General features: G+C 39.5%; 1 protein-coding gene across 3 annotated transcripts; it reads right to left on the bottom strand.

Annotated features, from left to right (window-relative positions):
* Positions 1-337: 337 nt before the first annotated feature.
* Positions 338-20,342, bottom strand: marchf1 (membrane-associated ring finger (C3HC4) 1). Of its 3 annotated transcripts, none has more exons than XM_074629500.1 (8): positions 19,764-20,342; positions 8,925-8,975; positions 7,852-7,925; positions 5,166-5,969; positions 4,837-5,017; positions 4,547-4,691; positions 849-893; positions 338-749 (listed from the first exon to the last, which is right to left on the bottom strand). In XM_074629500.1, the coding sequence occupies exons 1-8, from the start codon at positions 19,848-19,850 to the stop codon at positions 427-429; spliced, it is 1,710 nt and encodes a 569-aa protein (XP_074485601.1). In that variant the 5' UTR covers positions 19,851-20,342; the 3' UTR covers positions 338-426. The 3 variants fall into 3 exon arrangements, with proteins under 3 accessions (XP_074485601.1, XP_074485602.1, XP_074485603.1); XM_074629501.1 differs by lacking the exon at positions 19,764-20,342 and adding an exon at positions 16,791-16,897; XM_074629502.1 differs by lacking the exon at positions 849-893 and having other exon boundaries at positions 19,764-20,301.
* Positions 20,343-21,436: the final 1,094 nt, after the last annotated feature.

The following is a 21,436-nucleotide window of genomic DNA, read 5'->3' on the forward strand; positions in this document are numbered from 1 at the left end:
AGCATACTGAGACCTTTAATAGCATCCACAGGGTGTTCACACCTTCGACTCATGTCAGTGCAGTTTGAGAAAGTGCATACAGGAATAAAACTCAATATATCACATAACTACAGTCTTTACAAACGTCTCTTGCTGATGGCTTTTTTTTCCTTTACATCTCCTCACCTCCTTTTTTCTCCTCTTTTTCTGTCCTGCCACATTCTTCGTTACTTTGCACATTCACGTCACCGCAGCCCTTCAGCCTCTCAGTTTTCCGTGATCACTGAAAAATCTGTCTCTTGTGTCTCAAGATCAGTAATCACCGGAGCTGAGATGAACAACACTAAAACATTGTACGAGTCTAAATCACGCGCTGCTCACACCAGCTTGTGTTGTCGGATGAGCAGGATGAGATTCGGGACTCTTTCTGAGCGGGAGGAGAACCGTTCAGACGGGGTTTTGTGCCGGCGCCACCGCATCCTCCACCGACATGTCCGAGTCCGTCTGTACCTCTGGAGCCGGGACGGGGGCCGGACTGACTGGAACCTCCACCGTTTCGTGCCTGCCGTTGGTCAGGGTGCTGGTTCGGGCCTGAGGGTTGTGCAGCTCTTTCTCGGGGCAGTTCTGCACAGTGATGATGCGGTTGAAGGCCTTGAGGCGGCGCCACAGCTGCAGGTAGACTTTACACTGGATGTACATGAAGATGAGGCCGCCCGTGAAGCCTATAGCCACCACAATGAGCTTGGTCCAGAAGGGCCACTCCAGCACACCTGATGACACACATACACAGGCACACGCAGAGCAGGTGTCAGTCAACCTGCAGGACATGTGGTGGATCATGATGGCAGTGTGTGCAGAGCTGTGCTTACCCCCTTCCGTATAGTACTTCAGAAGGGTAAATCTCCGTAACTCGTCTGCAATCAAGAGTGGGTGTAATTTCTCTTTAATTTATGATCTTTGGATAAACGTGTTCTATGCTATTATTTATTATACACAATTACTATATATTAATGCTGCAGTTGGTAACATTGAGCAAATATGTAAAGTTATTTTTATACAACTGTCACTATATCCTGACAGTGGTACTGTACATGAAGCAGATAATCGGTGAAAAAATCCTGTTCCTGTTGCAAGATTTCACAGAGCCAAAGGAGAACAACCAATCAGAGCCGAGCTGTCTCTGGGCAGCTGTCAATCACTGCTCGCAAAACTCATGAACTTGGATCAAACGGTCAAACTAGGCAGCGCTGATCAAATATGAATCAATATTCTGTTACTGTAATGCCTATTTCTTGCCTCAAATGTTTTCAGAAACTTCTTGTGGTGTACTGTTAAGCTGTAAAATGAGAACGTTTGTGACCCGGTAGCCATGTCGATATCAGTTGAGCCAAAAGTACAGTATACTGCGGGGTTGACGAGTTTTGCGAGCAGTGATTGACGGCTGCACAGACAACCGCTCGGCTCTGATTGGTTGATTTGCTTTGTGCGGGGTGAAATCCTGCAAATGCCATTAGGAGCAGATTACCTGATTACCACAGATTACCTGTCTCATGCACTACTGTCAGGATATAATGTATGACTTCTTATCGTCTTTGCTCAACGTTAACGACTGCAGCTTTAATATATATTAATGCATATTAATATTGTTTTTAACATACTGCATCTATGTTTTCTAACCTGAGGTCCTACAGTATGAGAACAATAATACTGGTACACTATGATCACAGCACGACACACCACACCATCAACAAACACAACATTGAACAGACACAAGCACTGAGGGGTCAATTTCCACTGTAAAAGTGACGTAAATTGTGACAAACTCAAATAAAGTTGAAGCTAATGAGTACATCAGGCCGTAACGACCATCATGTGACCTGCTTTATATCTATGGTCCCAACACTGAACTACCTGCTCACTTAGAGAGAATTAACATAATCATCAAATTTTATTAAAAGAACATACTGGTGTTTCAGCCCATTAACCAAAAATGATGTATTCTTCACATCACTGAAACTATTTTCCCACCTTCAACCTTGCCTTCCTAAGACGTTTGTTGCAGATTATGTCAGTGCAGAATGCAAATGAGATTTGTAGAGATTTGAAACTCGTATTGTGTGGGTTATTATTAGTCACAGTGAACCTTCAGTTGGTTCTGTTTTTTCTCATACGCATGATTCATTTTGTGGTCATGAGATTAGTGGTGAATGTAACATCTGGAACTTGACATGACCTTTTTCAAGACATTTATTGTCCTCTCGGTTTCATTTTCGAACTGAATACTGTAGCTCTTGCTCTTGAATTTGGGCTGCCCTCTCTTAGTCGACTAAACGGTTGTTTTGGTCTTAGTCGACTAAGATTTCTTTAGTAGATTAGTCGTTTTTTAAGCTTTTTTCATGCTGAATGACTTATTTCCAAGAACCCAATGAGCACATCTCTGGTAAACACAAGTTTTAAAGTGGTGCTTTTGTGTGATTCTGTGTGGAGGCACTCAGTTTTACAGATCTGTTGATTAAATCAACTATAATAATAACAATAATAATTGATTAGTCGACAAAATCGTATGAGTGTTAATTGAAGAATGTGGTCGAGGACAGCCCTATCTTCAATGAAATGCTTTTCTCACAAATCTTGAATGTTGGAAAGTTTTGAAAAAAACATTCCTCAACTGCATTACCATGTGATAATAATAACTTAATACAATATATGATTATAATATAACATAAAAACATGGGTAAGTGTTCACTTTGATGGATCATCTATGTCAAACAAATTTCAAGCAAGTAGATTTTCCAACCAACGACTGCCTGAAAAGTGGCACAATTATCAACAAAATGTGGTCTGTAGTCGTTTAAAGTTTGTAGTTAGATTCAATGACATGTTCTTATGGGTTTCAGGTGCAAACATTATCATAAACAATAAATCTACAAATCAATTGAATTGTTTTTAAAGTAATCGATGCAGCGGTAGTTTTATTTGAAAGCTACTGGACTTTGTTGCCTCATTGTAACACAAGCTTCTGGTGTTTTTGAGATAAAATGGTATGATTTAAGTCTTTGTATGCATTAATATGTTAAACTGAGTTAAATTACAAATGAATGAGTCAATACACTGACGATATTTAAAACCAATATCTTCACTATAGAGCCAGACTTCTAATGTGCAGAGGGACATGTGGGGATCACAGTACGTTTATAAACTGGGAGGTTTACACTGGACAATACACACACACATACTGTTCACTAGTTTTACTAGATTTAGAGAAAACATGGATACAATGAGAGACTACATATGAAATATATCTTCAAAAATCACACCACCAGAGTCAGAGAGGTTTAAAGATCAACAGGTGAAAAGGTTGAAGGTACCCTGTGGAGTATCTGACCACTAGGGGCGCTACAGTGCAGTGTTTTAATGGTCCTGTCCTGTTTGTATTAGGTGACAGGATGTGATACAAACTTCTCCAGAAGGCAGTAATACATATATTTGTCGTATAGTTTGCGTTATGACTGTGATATATGTACTTGTACATATTGCAGTGGCCGTTTTACCGTGCTTCAAGTTCCTAGGCCACGTAGTCTGCACGGTATCTCAGTTCTGACTTGTGTTCCAATTATTTTCAATCCATTTTTGTGAAGACCCAATGTGTTCACAGGAGGCAAGGAAACATTGACCGTTGAGGGTTTATTTGAGAATCAATTACAACGTTACGACAGGTGGTTCCCATCCAAGTCACATCTCGCCCGGTCCACTACCGACTTGATATTCCATATACGTTAAGTGTAATCAAACGCTATCACTGTACGCTATAATACGCTATATAAAGCGGTCAAAAACTTGTTGTGATCCACACCTACGCAGACATCACAGCATCTAAAAACTGCCATCTGGCACTAATCGTATATCGTAAATAATAAAATGTGTATTCCAGCACTATAACAAGAAAATGGTAAACAGCATAATCCTACATGGTGACTATTTACAAAAACTGGTACGAATTTGAAATGATGTAATATGTCATGCCAACATGTACAATTTTACCGAATATAAAGTTGCATAGTTGGCTCTTACACATTTGTATTTTACATTTTTATATAATGGAAAAATCGCACAGTGCACTTACTTATAAACTTGTAGGATTTTAATACTGTAATTTATATTTTTTATCTTGAATTTTTCATTATTGAGATGTATTTTTCTAATTTGTATTTTTAGTCTTATTCCAATAATTTCTCTTTATTGTACACTAGCCTTTTTAGCCTCACGTAAGCACTGCACATTTTTTATGACCATGTGACAAATGAAACCTTTCAATCTTGAATCTTAAAGGACAGGAAAACTGCACGCTGATGTAAACACATTTTTAAAAAATGTAAGGTTTGCGTATGTTAATTGAGGGAGCAAATGTTTGTTAGGCCTTACTCACCATACCTTTGGGTGAGAAATTGTGTTTTACAATTTAAAAACTCCCCATGGTACCTTTCATTTGCCATGGATCATAACATTTTACTCTTCTTGTCTCTGGTGTGTGAGCGAGGGAGCGAGGGAGCGAAGGGAAAGTACTCACCGTTCTTCCCAAGTCTGATCTCTTCCGCGGTTCTCTTGACCAGAACGTAGACCGACCACAACATACACACTAATGCTATCAGGTGAAACAACACTGAGCAGAAGATCTTCCTCCTCTCGCCCGTCGTCATGTTTAGCCTCTCCCACTGGAACACGGAGGGATGGAGATGGAGATGGAGATGGAGAGGGGATGAGAGGCAACATAGGGAAAGAGAGAAATTGTGTTACAGCCTGACAGCAAGATCCCAGTTCATAGCTGTGAATGATGATGATTTATGAGTGTGTGCCTACCATGAATAAAGGTTTGAGCTTCGTCTCCATAACAAAGTCAAACTTGCAGAGTTCACAGCAGCGAGTGTCTGAGGATTTGATCCACTGGTTGAGACAGGTGTGGTGGACGAAACTCAGGCTCCCTGTGCAGCGACAAGGCATGATCAACGGGCACTCGTCATCCCCCTCACAGTGGCAGATCCTACACACAGACACACAGAAAATAAACATACAATACAGTTTTTATCTTTTGCATCCTTGACCAACAGAATTTCCCTTTTTTGGCCAATAAAGTTGAACTTATCATACACACACCCACGCCAATATACAGCTCACAAACACCCACTAACCTGCAGACCTCAGTCTCAGAGTCATCAGAGTACTGCCGGAACGTGCCTCCATTCATGCAGGGTTTCTGTGGCGTGGGCACTGCCATGTCCCCACCCCCTGACCCCTTTTCCTGGTAGCTCTTGGTGATGAGCTCCTCGCCGTCCTCTGCCAATGAGGAGCTGTCTCCTGACTTGCAGCACTTCTCCTTCTCTTTGCTGTGTGAGCTTTCCCTCTGTGAAACGTGGCTGTCTCTCTTCACGGAGGCCCTGGTGCCGTGGCGCTTCTTGAGGCCTCCGCTGTCCTCCACCTGAGGCTGGTTCTCCTTCCCTTCATCCGAGCCCATCGACTGCAGCTCCATGACCTCTGCTTTGTCTTCTACTCCTTTACCCCCGTTCTCTCCATCCCTCTCTCGGTCGCTTCCGCTGCGGCGACGCACTCTTCGGGCTTTCTCTTTGCTCCAGCTGCGGGCTTCGCGCAAAGCCTCATCCCCAGAGGTGGAGTCTGACTGCGGGGCCCCCGAGCAGCGGAGACGAGGCGGGAGCTCTCTCCGGTTCTTGGCAGACCGCTCCCTCTTCTCCCCGTGCTCGCTGCGGTCAGAGCTGTGGCTGCGGTCGCTCTGCTCCTGCTTGCCGTTGGTTTCCACGCAGTCGTCGGCGGTGCAGCTGCTTCTCTTGCGCCGGTGACGGCGCTTCACCTGCTTCTTCTGCGCCTGAGCCGACGAGGCCAGAGTCGTGCTGGTGGTGGCCATCACAGAGGTGTGTGGGTGCTTGTTGTGTTTGTGCGATTCAGAAACATCCTCCTCTAAACGGGTCAGCTGGCTAGAACTGAACACACACACACACACACACACACACACAGAGAGATGAAGATGTGTAAAACAAAATCAGGTGAAATGAAATGGAGAAGACATGTGATGACATTGACTAAACAAATGGGCTGAGACCTGATTGTATGCACTTAAAGGGTCTAGCTATGCAGAATGTTTTGTCTTTATATGCCCGGGCCCCGTTTCTGAAAGCAGGTTAAACAAACTCTGAGCCTAAGCCTGAGCTCTGAGTTGACTAATCCCGGTCAGAGTCAGTTCAATCAACTCTGAGCAGGTTGATCCTGAACATAAAAAGCCATCATGAATAGAGCTCTGATACTATGATTCACCATGGCAACAGGTAAATAAAAGGCAGAGCCTCCATTATAATCCAGCTGACGTAGAGATATTAATAATGTACCCATTTATCTTTTAAAAAAAGTCAGAATGGGGAAAACTGTCAATAATACAATAAAGTTTTATTCAGTGTTTTCCATTAATTAATCGTTTACCAGACTTAACAGATAATAAAGTGGTGAAATCTGACTGTGTATTGTACATTACATTTTAAATATATTTGTTCAGCTTTAATCTGATGGGGACAAAACACAGGAGCAGCAACTGAAGAGGAAAAATATAGTTGAAGATTTAAAATATATATTTAAACATAGAGACATGATTATAAACTCACAGTCTGATCCAGTAATAATGTGTTTGGTGATTTAAAGGTTAAAATAGAGTAGATGTTAAAATTGTAGACATCTATTTGGATCTTGGCTCAACAGCATTCAGTGACTTTATTTCGGCTACTTCAACATATGTAGTAAATTTAAACACAGTCACTGAAATGTTATGAAACACGTTCACAGACTACACGCAGCCTGTTAAAAAAACTCTCTAACTCCATTCTGCAGCTGCACCACCAGCTGCAGTGATAGAGAGAGATCCTTATACTGTATTATTCAAGCTTCATAGCGATTTTTATCATTTAAACTGAGATTACACATTATGTGCAATAATATTTCATTTTATTATATTTCAGTTACCATGGTAACTGACCCAGAGTTTTAAGTTATCTCTCTTTCTGGAACTGAAAACCCAGAGACGGTGCTAATCAGATATTTGTAAGTCAGAAAAATCACCAACTGTGGGTGAGATGCAGCTCTACGGGTTGACGTAAGTCAAGTTACAGAAACAATAAGTCTAAATTCAGCTTGTTTTTCTGATCAATGTGAAAAACATTTAATGATCTGTTCCTTGAAACCATCTGCTTCTGCGTTGACTGAAAGTTATGTTGGTAGGACAGATATGTCATTCGCGGTGGTTAGGGAGACGAAAAACGGGACATGACGTACGACTTAACAATGAAGTGAAAACAAAATGTCAAAATTGACTGACTGATTATCCGGCTGGGTAATCCGAATGGGAAATGGTGAACATGGAAGGATCTGATCATGCTATTTGACAAATGGAAGTCCAAGCACTCACATACATCACATGTGTCCACACTGCTATAAAACACAGCGTCCTTTCAGCCTTGAAACGACAAGACTGCGCCCGTCAGCGTGACGACCACACGGATATAATCATCTGAAGGATCCTGTTTCTGCAATCAGCCATCTTCCCCTCATTGATTGCGCTATGGGAGCACCATTGGATCTCAGCATCCATTTTAATTTTGTTAATGCCCTCTGGGTTCGGGAGACCATACTAATTCAGTCTCCCACTCAGTGGAGGAGAAGCTTTAAACCGTGCATGTTAATATCACACAGAGAACTGTGGCTGCTCTGGAGCTTTAAAAGAAATGTTTATGTTTGCAGATATTTAAGGAACGTCGTTCTAGCACTTTCTGCCCAGATGACTGTAATTCTGGTTAAAACCTTAAGAGACAGCTGTCTCACCTGCATATGTCCTGAGAAGACGGGGTGATTGATGTTCTTGAGGCTGTAGTTGGTCCTGCTGTAGAGTTGCTGGCCTGAAGCAAACAGACTCAAATTAGCTTCCATGATGCTTTGCAGGTAGAACAATCAACTTCAATCAACTATCACCAGTTTATCAAAACATCACAACATCTTTACACACTTTCTAATGACCACATAATCAAAAAAAAGATTCATATTAATGATAAATCATAAACATGAATGATCTTAAAGCTGAATTAATGGATTTTTTGGCTGGCAAAATAACCCCAAATAAGCTGACAAACATACATCCCTGACGTATTACAGCCTTATAAAGCATTGCGAACATATTAGCACGTAAACATCCAGAAGACACGGAGAAACACCAGCATTGATTCTTAATATTTCTGGCCACCTGACAAATCTCAGTCCACTATTCACACTCTTTTTAGCTCTGGTTTGGCCTCCACCAACTCCTAAGAAAAGTATCTGAGTCTTTAGCTGCTAGATATTCAGAGGCTTTTTACATTAGCTAGTTGTTAAAGTGTGTAGGATTTGGTGGCATCTAGTGGTGTTGTTGAAGATCACAACCAACTGAGTACCCCTCCACTCACTTCTCCCTTTACAAGACTGTGGTAACATGAGCCGCCGAGTGCAAAACCGTGGTAACTAACTCTGAGGCCATCCTTACCATAATAACGCACTTTAAGAGCAACGGAAGTCAGACGGTGGCTGGCGGTACCACGGTTTTGCACTATGCAACTCACGCTACAGCAGTTTCACAAGCGTGTAGGAGAACTACAGTGACCTTCAGGTAAAGCAAAAACGTGAAAGGCTCTCTCCAGAGCCAGTGTTTGGTTTGTCCGTTTCTCGGCTACAGTAGAAACATGGCGGAGCAACATGGCAGACTCCGTGAAGAAGACCCGCTCCCTATGTACATATGAAGGGCTCATTCTACGCTAATGAAAACACTTCTTGCACATCAGATTGTGCTTGGGTAAACGATGCTATCAAACACTGTGAACTGTGACCTTGATATTGTCCCTTTAAGCGCTCTGATGTTCAGCGGTTACCTTGGAGATGTTGCTGGATCGACTCCCTGAGCGCCCAGGGGCCTTCCTCCCCTGCAGGGTGACGGAGAGACGGAAAATCATTAGAGAACACAGAGTAGTATGTGATGCTTTAATGACACGAGGCAATGCAGCCTGAGGTGTTTAAACCAGCGATCTCTCTGGCACACAACACCAGATTTAACATTAAAACTATATTTCACTGCACTCACGTCAACACTGGAGCTAGAGGCTCATTCATCTTACCATAACATTTTAGTGTGATCTGCTGTAGATGCTTTTCATCATGAAATAATCTGCTGATTAGTAAATCTGTGATTGAACAGTTTAGTATATAATGCCCGTGGCAAGTTCTGAAAGCCCACGCTGATGTCTCCAAATGTCCTGTTTACTAAGACATTCGAAGACATTTCAATTAAAATATTAAAATCCCAGGAAAGCAACAAATCTTCAGAAGCTGAAACCAGAGAATATCACAATTTTTGCGTAATTAACTTCCTGAGACCGGCGGGATCTGGGGCAATCATGACCGACTTTATTGACTTTATTGTTGTAGCGGGCTCAGTTTTAGAGCTAGAGTGAAGTTACAGATATCATATAAAACTAGAAAGCCTAAGGTATCAAGCTTGTCGGGGAAAAATAATCATCATAATAATAATCACAGCCTCATGAAACTTTACAACCACAAACTAGAGACCTACAGCATTCAGAGGATGGATGGCTTTCCTACGTAGATTGGCAATAAGGGGGTCTTCTGAGCAGTTTCCAGAACAGAAGTGCTCCCCATCCGATCACTGAAAAATGCAATTCTTGCAGAAATCTCAAAGGTTTTGATACCAAATCACAGCATGTCTTTTTCTATGGTGTTCCTCAAGGTTTTGGTGAATTAGCGTGGTATTTTGTAGGGAGTATTTTATTGATAATTTTTTATCAATTCTCGAGTGGTAAAAAAGTAGTAAATTTTGCACCAAATCTGTGTAACAAATGGTATCAACCCAAAAATTGCTGCAACAACTTATGAGACATAATAGAGCATGGGGATGACCATCATATACTTCCAGCAATTATGTTCCAAGCCCTTATACACTTTCATAATTTATTTTTAATTAATGAATTCATTCATTAATTTGTGTTTATTTCTGATTCATGAGTAGAACAATTTGAGACACAGTGCTGAGCTGTATCTCAAATTAATCTTCAGGTTCCCAGTTTTCAGATGATGTACACCACTTCTATGTGACATCTACTGTTGACCTGCTATCCCCCCCTAAAGACCCCCTGCACCCCCCTAAAAAAAGACAAAAATTGGTCTATTGTGGGACTCAGAGGGTTAAAAAACTGAAACAGTTCATTGATATTCTTGGCTATTATTTTTCTGTCAACGACTGACAGTTTCTCTTTGTACAAATAACTCAATGTCAGAAACTGTACAAAGGCTTTGTTAACTTCTCAAGCTAGATTTTCAATTGTAAGATCTCTACAAAGGTCCCCAAAATAAGTGTAATGTGAGAAATGTAGGACCATTCCTTAGGTTTTGTGTTAAAGTAGCTAAAGATAGACAAATTGAACAAGCTTTAATTCCGCAATAAAAATAAAAACATAGTAATTAAACTAAGCGCCTTTACAATCACCAACATGTTCTATAGTATTTGGTGTAATTCGGTGTTGTCTGGCCGTGTGTTGATTGGTTAAAATCCAACGTCAGGAGTCACGCGTGGGCACGTGTCCTTGTTTTTTCATTGTGACCCGAGCCCTAAAGCCGGCCAATCCTATTACCTGGTCGTCCTTCTCTGCTGTGCAATGTGTCTCTATTTAAAGCAAACTAATAGCACTTTTCCTAGGACTTCCTAGAGCGCTGATTGTCCGAACTCAACCATTGGACCTTGAACTCCCTCAGACATCTGTGACTTTATTTACTGCCTGTAGCATCTTACAAAAGTTTATGTTACCGGTTTATTTGATTTGACTTAAGATTTCTTGCTGCCGTTGCTCCTGAAAGTCTGTATATTTACTTGATAAATCTGGTAGTTTCTAACTATAACTTTCCCAACAGAGTAAGTGTTACATCAACATTCTCTGTTTAGACACCTGCCAAGAGATTCTGAGGTTTTAGGGCTAAAAAATGTAGAATAAAATGTAAAAAAACAAACATATTTATCTCATGTGAACACAGAGACACAGCTGAATTATGATATACTGTATATATTAGAGCTGCAAACATTAATCGACTAAATGTCAACTATTAATCACTTACTATTTTGATAATTGATTAAACGGTTTGAGTAATTTTTTAAGAAAAAAAAGTCATAATTCTCTAATTCCAGCTTCTTAAATGTGATTTTTTTCTGGTTTCTTTACTCCTCTGTGACAGTAAACTGAATATCTTTGAGTTGTGAACAAAAGACATTTGAGGACGTCATCTTAGGCTTTGGGAACACTGATTTTTATATGATTTTTGTATCAATGTGATTTTGATTTGTCAGGTATTTATTCTGCTGAATCACCACAAAACAGACATGTCTGTCAGGATATTTTATCCATTTATAATTTCTCAATTCGTTTTCCAGAAAATGTAATATATCATGATTTAAATCAGTAATATGATACTGCATGTATCGTGATAAAGGGTTTGCCCGCTTGTAAACTGACCTGGTTTGAGAGTGTGTTGTTAAATAAGTTGCAAAACACATGATTCAGATACCAGGGAAGATGTTTTTTTTTAGTTTTGCAGTGTCGATACTTGGTAACTCCTACACAGATCTGTCTACTCTTTCCTCCATCACTACTTCAAGTTGGCTTTGACCCTGACCCACACTGGTGATGTTACTGGCAGCCAGGAAACACACCTCCAGCCTTAGCTGTCTTTACTGCGAAAAGGTGCTGGATTCTGTGTGTATCAACCCACACACATGGTCCAGCATTGAACATGTGATGGGGAGGAGCAGGATAATCTGCCAACTGTCTGGTGTTGGAGTGAGTGGGCAGTGGAAACTGAAGTTAAGCATGAAAAAGAGTGAAAGTTAAAGAGGTGTGTTTGATAGTATATTCACAGGGGGGAAATTAGATTTAAAAGATAATGTTTCAATAAATCCCATGAAAAGACAAAAACCAAAATGCAGTTGTTCGTCTCTCAGTACTTTCTGACTTCCCTTCCTGTCAGTGACTCTCAGCCCCAAAAAGACAATAACTGTGTGCCGTAGGCTGATCTGAGTGTGTACAGTATGTATATTTATATATGCAGGAATGTGACTTGTTGTGGCTCTTTTTCTACAAAAAGTCCCCTACATTGTATAAAATCTCTACTTTTGATATTTTGTATGTATTCCTTTGTTGTCTTTATTTATTGTCTATAATTTAACATACTTCTGTATCAAGTGTACTACACTATTTCAGCAACTACAGTTAGTGGGTACATTCTTATTGTTATTTTCCCACTTTTGTCTCGTTTTGTTCCCCCTCCTTTATTATTATCATTTTTTTTGTCTCTCTTTGTTTATTTGTATGTTCAATTTCACAGAAAAAGAGGGAGCTGCCCATATAAGTCCAAGATGTAAACTGTTTAAATTGGCTGTATTCTCACAATAAAAACAGAATTGTCCAAAAAAAAAAAAAATATGTCCAGATATATACTTTTATAGTAGTTTTCAGCAAACATGGCTCAAACCTGAATAGGGAACATTTTCAGCTGTGAATTAATATGTGTATTGCAGCAGCAGGACGGTGTATGTTGGATTGACTCAAATTAAACAAGTGCCTATCGTAGTGAGAGAACATGTTATCCTCACTTTGGACACAATGGAGGTCTATGGCACACAGGAATAAGATATATAATATTTGGATATATATTTGGCTATACAGATAATAATTGTAGGATCAATTCATTGTTTTGATCTTTGTATTTTTTGAGTGTAATCATTTTTTTATTATTTATTATTATTTTATTTTTTTTACAACAAGTAGAAGATGGATATATTAAGGAATCCACAGGAGAGAAAAGAAGAACAAAAGACTAAACAACAGACCTTTTCATTGCCGTTCTGTTGCTGGGGCAACAGCTTTGGTTCAAGGTTACTTCCTGTCAGCTAACTACATTTACAAACATTGGAACAGGAAACAGAAAAGGGCCTATTTAGAATGTTTATGTCAAGTATGAAAAGGTCTATAGAAACAATAGGAACTATAGAAACGCACCAAAAACACAAAACACCTGCTCAGATTCATACACGCAACACCAGAGGTTACAATAATAATGTGCAATAAGAACAATCAAGAAAATCCCTGCAGCATGATGGCAGACACACCAGGCTCTGCATAGTTCAGGTAGGGTTCCCACATTTTATAGAACTGGTCTGTTTTTAATGTAATATACATGTAAGGTATTCAAAATCAAATAGCACTCTCTGCCAGCCTTTAACAGTTGGTACTTTTCATTAATCCAGTGCAATAAAATGTTCTTCCTTGCAGCATAAGTAAGAATACCGTACAATCTCTTATTGAAAGCCCAGGATGAGGCACACTGGGCCCATCTCCAGTTCCAGACCCAATCATTTTTCTATTTCAATTATCACATTGGACCAGTTAATACCTTTGAAGCTTACAGCATGATCAAAGACAATGAGTTGGAGCAGGGGTTCCCAAACTTTTCCATGCCAAGGCCCCCAAAATAGCATTAGCTTATGGCCCTCCTTTTGCAAGATGCCTCTAAAACACATTGTAAATAAATAAATACATACATAAATAAAATTAAACTTCCCGTTTCAGGTCAACACAGCTTATGACGAGATGAATGTTGCTTTGAGTGGCATTCAAATAGAAAGACAGTCATTGAAAATAAGACTCCAATATGTTATATATTATTATAAATCATATCTTATAATAATAATTATTTTATTTTATTTTCCTGGCGAAAAATCACTGGGTTAAAGTACCAATTTCTGTCTTGTATTTAAGACACGTGGATGAAAGTGCAGGGCTGAAACAATGTCTAGAGTTGGGGGATTTGTTAAAACTGTGGAGGACTAAACCTGCCAAAATAATAAAAAAATGACTCAATAAATAAATAAATATAAATATAAATAATATAAATAGATTATTATTAATATAAATATTCATTAAATGTAGCAAAATAATATTAAAAACAAATATAGACATTAATTAATTATTGATAAAAATGTGACATAAATCGATATTTCTGTTTCAATGTCCTTCTTTATCAATTTATCTTTGTATTAACTTCCTTATTTATTTACTCTTCTGTTTAATTTCCCCTTTTATTTATGTATTTATCTTTTAATATTTTTTTATGCACGATTTTCCCTTTGCATTTCACCCCTTATTTATTTCCCCAAACTTATTTATTTCTGCATTGTTTTCTCTATACATTTCTTTACACATTTCTTTTGTAATAATGAGGCAGAAAATGCATAATTAATGTAAAAACAAATCTAAAAATGAATAAAAATAAATATTTGAATAAATAAAAGGGAAAATTTAGGGAATTAATACAAAGATAAATAACGAAAGAAGCAAATTAAAACAGAGGTATCAATTTATGTCACATTTTATCAATTAATTAATGGCTACATTTACTTTTTTAATATTATTTTGCTACATTTAATAACATATTTATTTGTATATTGAGTAATTTATATATTTATTGATTTTTTATTTTTATTTTGGCAGGTTCCGTCCTCCATAGAAACAGGTGTCAGTTTTGACCTTCCCCTGATTGACACACTAATCACCAGGCCTTAGGTTTATGAAGTGTAACAGGCTTGTCACAGCTCAACCTAATCATTTTACATTTCTTAAAAAACAGTAAGTCCCACAGTGGAGACTTCAAAAGGGAAGCTTCAACACCCAGCCAGCTAGAGTTATTTACAACCCAGTCAAAAATATACCTCGTTTGAGTACACAGCTGATATGTTCTGATATTTGGTATAATAACATTTATTAAAATACTTGCCTACATGCAATACACGTTAGAAGTCTGTTTGTAAAATGTTGGTATTTATACTACTGTATATATTATATACAACATAATGCAGTATGCAGTGTAGCACTATGAAAGTTATGATCTTTATGTATCTTACAGGATATTAAGTTCAAAGTTGATGTTTCTAATGTCTCATGTGGGTGGCTTCTTGATATATTTTTACTTGACATATAAAAAGCAAAACAGAGCTTGCCTGTACCAGCCCACACACAGACACAGTTGTAGGCACACTGTGCAAATCAGTGAAATAAATAAGAGAGACACTGACAAGGAGAAGACTGCATCATCTAAGCTGATCAAGGGATTTGCTGATAGCCAGGTTTAAATCATCAGTCCTGCGTGGAGTCAAAGCAAACACTCTGCAGCCTCCACTTGGTGCTGGACTACATGTCATGGACACATGTACTGGGCATCAGGAACGTGCTTGTGATGTTTGGACGTTTAACAGGACAGAACAATCATTCATTATGAGTCACGAAACAGATCATCTGCCAATAATTCACATATCACTACTCCGTAATGTGGTTAAACTAGGATTACTGCGTCGCGTTTGTATGCCTCTGACAACAAGTGAAGTTGCAGTTTACATCCATGTCATCCGAAATGTCATCACTTCATCATATTATCCTATTAGACATGTGTGTAAAATTGTCATAATTAGCATATGACTTCTTGAGTTACGGACAAAAACATGTTTTGTGAGGTCACTGTGACCTTGAACTTTGACCACCCCAAAATCGAAATAGTTCCTCCTTGAGTCCAAGCTGACAATTGTGCCAAATTTGAAGAATTTCCCTCAAGGCGTTCCTGAGATATTGTGTCACGAGAATGGGTCATTAGCCCACAACTGTCTTAAAAAGTGTGGTCTCCACAGCACATGAACACACCACAACACAACCAGTGTCAGCTACACACACAGTGGTGATGTCTGATTTCTTTTACAGAGTAAGATCGATTTCCTCTTTGTGTTCAGTAGAGACAGAGCTTAGTCTAACAGGTGTTTAGCATTGCTCAGCACAACGACTAGTCTTGTTTGCTTGTAAGTTAGTAACCTATACTTCTAAGAATCCCCTGGATTTTGTTCAGATTGAGAAAAATGTGAAAAGTCACCAACTTTAACATGAAGGCATCTAAAACAACGTGTTAATACAGTTAAGTCGTTGCTGGAAGGCATATTTGATGGAGCTAAGCTAGCCATTTCCTCCTGCTTCCAGTCTTTGTGCCAAGCTAAGCTTAACGCAACTGGACCAGTTTTCTGAACGTTAACTGATCATCTAACTCTTAGTAAGAAAGCTAGCAAAAGGGTATTTCAAAAGTCAACATGTTGAACTTGCTATCCATGTGTTTGCTTTTCAGTCTTTCTCTGTCTGACAAAGCCATTAAAGTCTGTTCAAACAGTACTACTGTGTGTGTATTGGTCTGTAGCATCTGTACAGTGGTCACATCTGTATCCTAATCACACTCAGACTTCCCAACTCTTTGGCTCACACCCAATAAACACAGATAGTTTAAAAAGGCAAATGATCCATTCTCATAAATGTATGAGCCACTGTTTATATCAGGCTTTTCAGTCTTGACTTCCTAAAAGACACCTACAGTTGTACACTGGCTCCACCTGAGTCCCACTTATGTTATAATGCATCTTAAGGTTTTACTCCTCACTACAAGCAAAGAACCTGTAATGTATCATCTAAAGTATCCCGAATTAAAAGGCTGACAGGTCAAAGACACAACAAAGCACTGCCAACATTGCAAGAAGATTTAACTACACACAAGATCACAGTAAAACACACCGCTCCTTCCTGCTGGAGCCTCGTATACACCTCAACTACAGTTCAGTGGTAATAAAGTGCTGCATCAGAGACAACACTTACCTGAGCGTCTGCTCCTCTGCCGACACTCTGATGCACAGCAGAGACTTTGGCGAGTCTATGTGTGGACATGTGCATGTTTCTGCAGCGGGGATTAAGTGATGTAGTGTGGACCAAGGGCTATATTTTGGTTTTGTGCTCTGGCTACGAATCAAAAATACACCTACAGCCACATTTAGACAACCAACCAAGAAGCTGCTGCTGCACCGTTCATAATCTTAAAGGTATAATATACAGGAATTTTCTAAAAAACAATATATAGACTGATACAAAAATAATCCCTCTCAATCATCACTCATGCCCTTTACCCACTAGTGTGTGGTGGCGTCTGTATCTGCGGAGACCCTGCCCTCTACCTGTATTTTCTCTTTTCTTCTTATTTTGCTGTGTTCGGGACGTTTCTGGGCTTCAGCAATAAAGTTTTATTTCTTTGATTCGCTGCTTTGTTCTCACTAACGCCGCTCCCTCTCTTCATTCACCCCATAGCTCGCTCGACCATCACTGCTCTCTCCCTCTCCAGAAACTGTTACATATTATACCTTTAAAGGAACAGTGTGTAACATTTAGGGGGATCTATTGGCAGAAATGTAATATAACAATAATAACTATATTTCCATTTGTGTGTAATCACCTGAAACTAAGAATTGTTGTGTTTTCGTTAGCTTAGAATGAGTCCTTCATATATACGTAGGGAGTGGGTCCTCTTCACTGAGTCCACCATGTTGCACCGCTATGTTTCTACAGTAGCCCAGAACGGACAAACCAAACACTGTTTTGGTCAATAATGTTACTAGCTCCCGTCACCGCCGCTCTCTCTCTCTTGCTTCAACACTCACTTCCCACATACACACACACTCTACGCACTGGCTCTGCTCCAAATGACCTATGCTACTCTTACAACAACTGGCTCTAGAGAGGACCATTCGCGTTTTCGTGTCGGCCACCATAGTTGTCCTTACATGCTTGGCACACGGGAGAGGCTTCAGTTGGTTGCAATCTCAACCTCACCGCTAGATACCGCCAGATCCTACACATTGCTCCTTTAAAGGTGCTGATTGATAACATTAATAACATTCAGCCACAAGAAGTCGCATTCTCCCTCCCCCGTTCCATTGCATTTACTTCACAACAAGTGGTTTCCAGTTCATTCTACAACCTGCAAATTTTATGGTCGAGTGGAGTGAGACTCAGACAGAGTCTCTTTCGAGGTAGAGTAATGAAGTCATGTAGCTATAGGCCATTGATTTCCATTCCTTTTGATACAGTATTAAAATCAACTACAAGACAGTGCAATGAGAAAACTTTAAGAAGAATTAATTCAGCCTTGATGTTCACTGTGATGGATTACAGAAATGTTTCAAGTCTGCTAATACATTTTAACATCTTATGGATACGAATAGAAACCAGTGGATGCCTGGATCCGTAGGAAAAATTTATCAACATTTCTAAAATGATTTAAGTATCAGTAATGTTTAGTAAATGGGCTAAAACATGCAAAAACACCTTTTACAGGATCGGTGAAATTACAATTGCATTTTCTATGTTGCTTGGTGTATTGTTCCTCTATCTATTGCTTTAATACTTAAAAATAAGAAGATGGTCTTTTTGTGACATTTTGAATACTGTATTAAGAGTTGTATTCGAGAAAAAAGTTATACAAACCAAAGACCTACACAATTCAATAAGCTCATTCAGTGTTTCTGCTTATTATGTTTCTGCTGGACTGACTGCGGTCTTAAATCATGTACAGAACGACTTATAGTAAATTTGAAAGGATCTGGAAACTGCACTCTTGGTTTCATCGTTTTGCTCCAGATTCATTGCTTTAACTTAACTTAGATAGTTTTAAAAACTAAAAAGCATGTCTATGTGTCAAAATAAAGTTTTTTATTTTATATTGTTGGAGGGCCATTTTGCCCTTATTTAGATAGCTGACAGTAAAGAGGTTACAGTTAATGTAACAAATGACAAATGTCTTTCAAAAAGCTAGTAACCAAGACTTTTAGATGCAGTATTGTGATCACACATGAATAACTTACACTAGAATATTGTGCCAAATATGAGGAAGTGAAACCTTTTTATGCCACAGTTAGTCCGTAAAACATCTTAACAAGTAGATTCGTAGTGAAGCTATTAATGAGTGCATGAACGACCAAAACAGAACAGCATCATTTTTGTTCTTGTCTGGAATCGAGAGACCAAATAAACACAAACTAACTCAGCAACAACCATCTGACCACTTGCATAGGTTTGTAAACTATATAGTTTTTATAAATCAAATCAAATTATATTTATATACGACAGGCGTAGACTCAATGTGCTTCAAAAAGAAGAAAAACAAAACAGGCAAAGAGTAAATGTGACAAAAAAAATACAATAAGAACATATAAGATAAGAAGGTATAACAGTAAAAGGGGAATAAGAAAATAAGATATTATTTTATTATTATTAAAAATGTAATAATAACAATAATAGTTAGATAAGAACTCAACTCTTTAGTTTGTGTATGGCCATGGTGACCTTGTTTGCAGTTCCTAACTCTATCTACTTTGAATGCTCCCTGCTGTTAGAGAAAAGGCTTTATAGCCTTATGCATGTGACGTAACATGAGGTGATGGGACGTGGTGTGACGTTCTGTGATGTTTCCATGATGTTCTATGATGTGACGTGATGTCAGGCTCTATAGAAGATGCAGTTGAAAGCATCAGACCCCAAGTGAAGGAACGGTGATAAAAGGCTGCTGAGTGCATACATGTATTGTATGTGTGAGGGACTGAGTTGAGAAGACTGTCAGCTGAAACTGGAGGCTAAGACACACACGCACACTCAAGATCAATGCTCCAACCAAATGACCTTTACCCTCTGACAACACAAAACTGGAATATTAAATCTGTAATCTGACTTTACACCAGTTTTAAGCCTTAAAAAGGACAAAAAACCTCAAAGGCTCAAGAACAGTTAGAGTCAGAAACTCACCTCAGTCTTGTCTTTGGAGCGAGCAGCACTCTTGCCGTTGTTGGCTGTCTCCTTGGCCGGAACCACAGTTATCTGTTGTATTGGCATGCTGCTGTTTCCAGGCAACGCTCCGGTGTTACTCCAGCAGCATTCCCAGCACGCCGCACCTTCCTGTCCTCCGAACCCTGTCCCTGCTTGTGATCCGCTGTCCCATCCAAGGGCTGTTTTCAGGGGAAAGGATCGCTCTCCTATATCAGCCCAATCCGGATCATCAAGAGGAGCGGAGAGATGGAGCGGGATCAGGTCACCGTGGCAACAGGAAGACAGCTCTGGAGATGGTGGGGTGTGAGGTCGTCATGACGACTGGGAAACTACTCAACAGTGTGCACCACCTCCTCCTCCTACTCCTCTGCCCTCCTGCTGAGAGAGAGAGACGGAGAGAGAGGAAGAGTTGAGATGGAGCCGAGCAGTAAAGAAGGAGGCAGGGAAAATGTGCGTTGTCGCAACATGTGTGTGTGTGTGTGCGTGCGTGTCTTTCTCGGTTGGGAGGAGCCAGGATGTTGTCGTGCTTGCTGGGTAATAAGCATACAGTCCATGAGGATTAGGGCTTAGACTAACCTCAATCTCCCTCTCTGACCAGTGGTGCTGCTAATAAGCTTAAGCAACTTGTGCACATGGACAGCAGCCCCCCCCCCCCCCCCCCCCCCCCCCTCCTCTCAGACACACACACACACACACTGTCTGATTGTTCAGGGACTCCCTGCTGAGAAACACTGTGTTGATAGATGTTAAGCCGCCTCATTTCTGTCATGTTAAAGGAATAAAGGCACATTAGTCGTCTGACTGGCCACGAAATGAAAACCCTACACAACCATATCAGTGTCTTCACAGGATGTGTGTGTAGGTGTTTGTGTTTGCGAGGGTGTAATCCTATTTCAAATTGTCTCAGGTCATGAGGATTATGATTGATATAACTGGAAAATGGGTGACTTAAAGTGATCACTCAGGAGCAGCCACTGACTGTGGTGAAGAGGGAAACAAACTCAAGTTTCTCCAGAGACGTGCACAGGAAAGTGACAGTCCACTTCACTTTGTTCGTTATTTTTTATTATATGCCAAGATGCATAATCAAGATGATTTTAATAAATTACAAAAACTAATGTATTCCTGAAATTTTAAACCAGATTTTGTAGTTTTCGTCCCTTTACTTTTATTATTAGTAATACTTCTTTGTTAAAACGGAATCGCTTTTACAAATACATTTCTCCCAAGGCCCCCACGATTTCTTTCAGTGATTCATATAGGTCAAGTGTTGCTCATTGACAGTGAATAAGAAAAACAGCTAAGCCAATAAGAGGCGGGATTAAGAATGGAGAGGTCATCTTCTAGTACCAGAGCCAGAGAGATGTAGAGAGAAAAGTTGCCACAAAAATGGCGTGGATGAGGTTGACGCAGCAAAAGAAATTTTTGACTTTAAAACCATCTCTTTGTAGGCTTTAGGACTTCCACCTTGTTTTAAAATGAAAAATCAGTTGAACTGAACTTAAAGGGGACATATCATGCTCATTTCCAGGTGCATACTTGTATTTTGGGTTTCTACTAGAACTTGTTTACATGCTTTAATGCTTAAAAAAACACACTATTCTTCTCATACGGTCTGTCTAAATATACCTGTATTCACCCTCTGTCTAAAA

The sequence above is a fragment of the Sebastes fasciatus genome, chromosome 3, assembly GCF_043250625.1.
Source record: "Sebastes fasciatus isolate fSebFas1 chromosome 3, fSebFas1.pri, whole genome shotgun sequence".
Classification (NCBI taxonomy): Eukaryota; Metazoa; Chordata; class Actinopteri; order Perciformes; family Sebastidae; genus Sebastes; species Sebastes fasciatus.

What these genes read in the sequence shown, in the direction of transcription:
- marchf1 (XM_074629500.1), bottom strand. Translation starts at nt 19,850, where the DNA reads ATGCCAATACAACAGATAACTGTGGTTCCGGCCAAGGAGACAGCCAAC. An exon ending in TCTGAGACTGAGGTCTGCAG is followed by an intron (nt 5,018 to 5,165) that starts GTTAGTGGGTGT and finishes GTCTGTGTGTAG; the next exon opens with GATCTGCCACTGTGAGGGGG. An exon ending in AGCTCAAACCTTTATTCATG is followed by an intron (nt 4,692 to 4,836) that starts GTAGGCACACAC and finishes TCCGTGTTCCAG; the next exon opens with TGGGAGAGGCTAAACATGAC.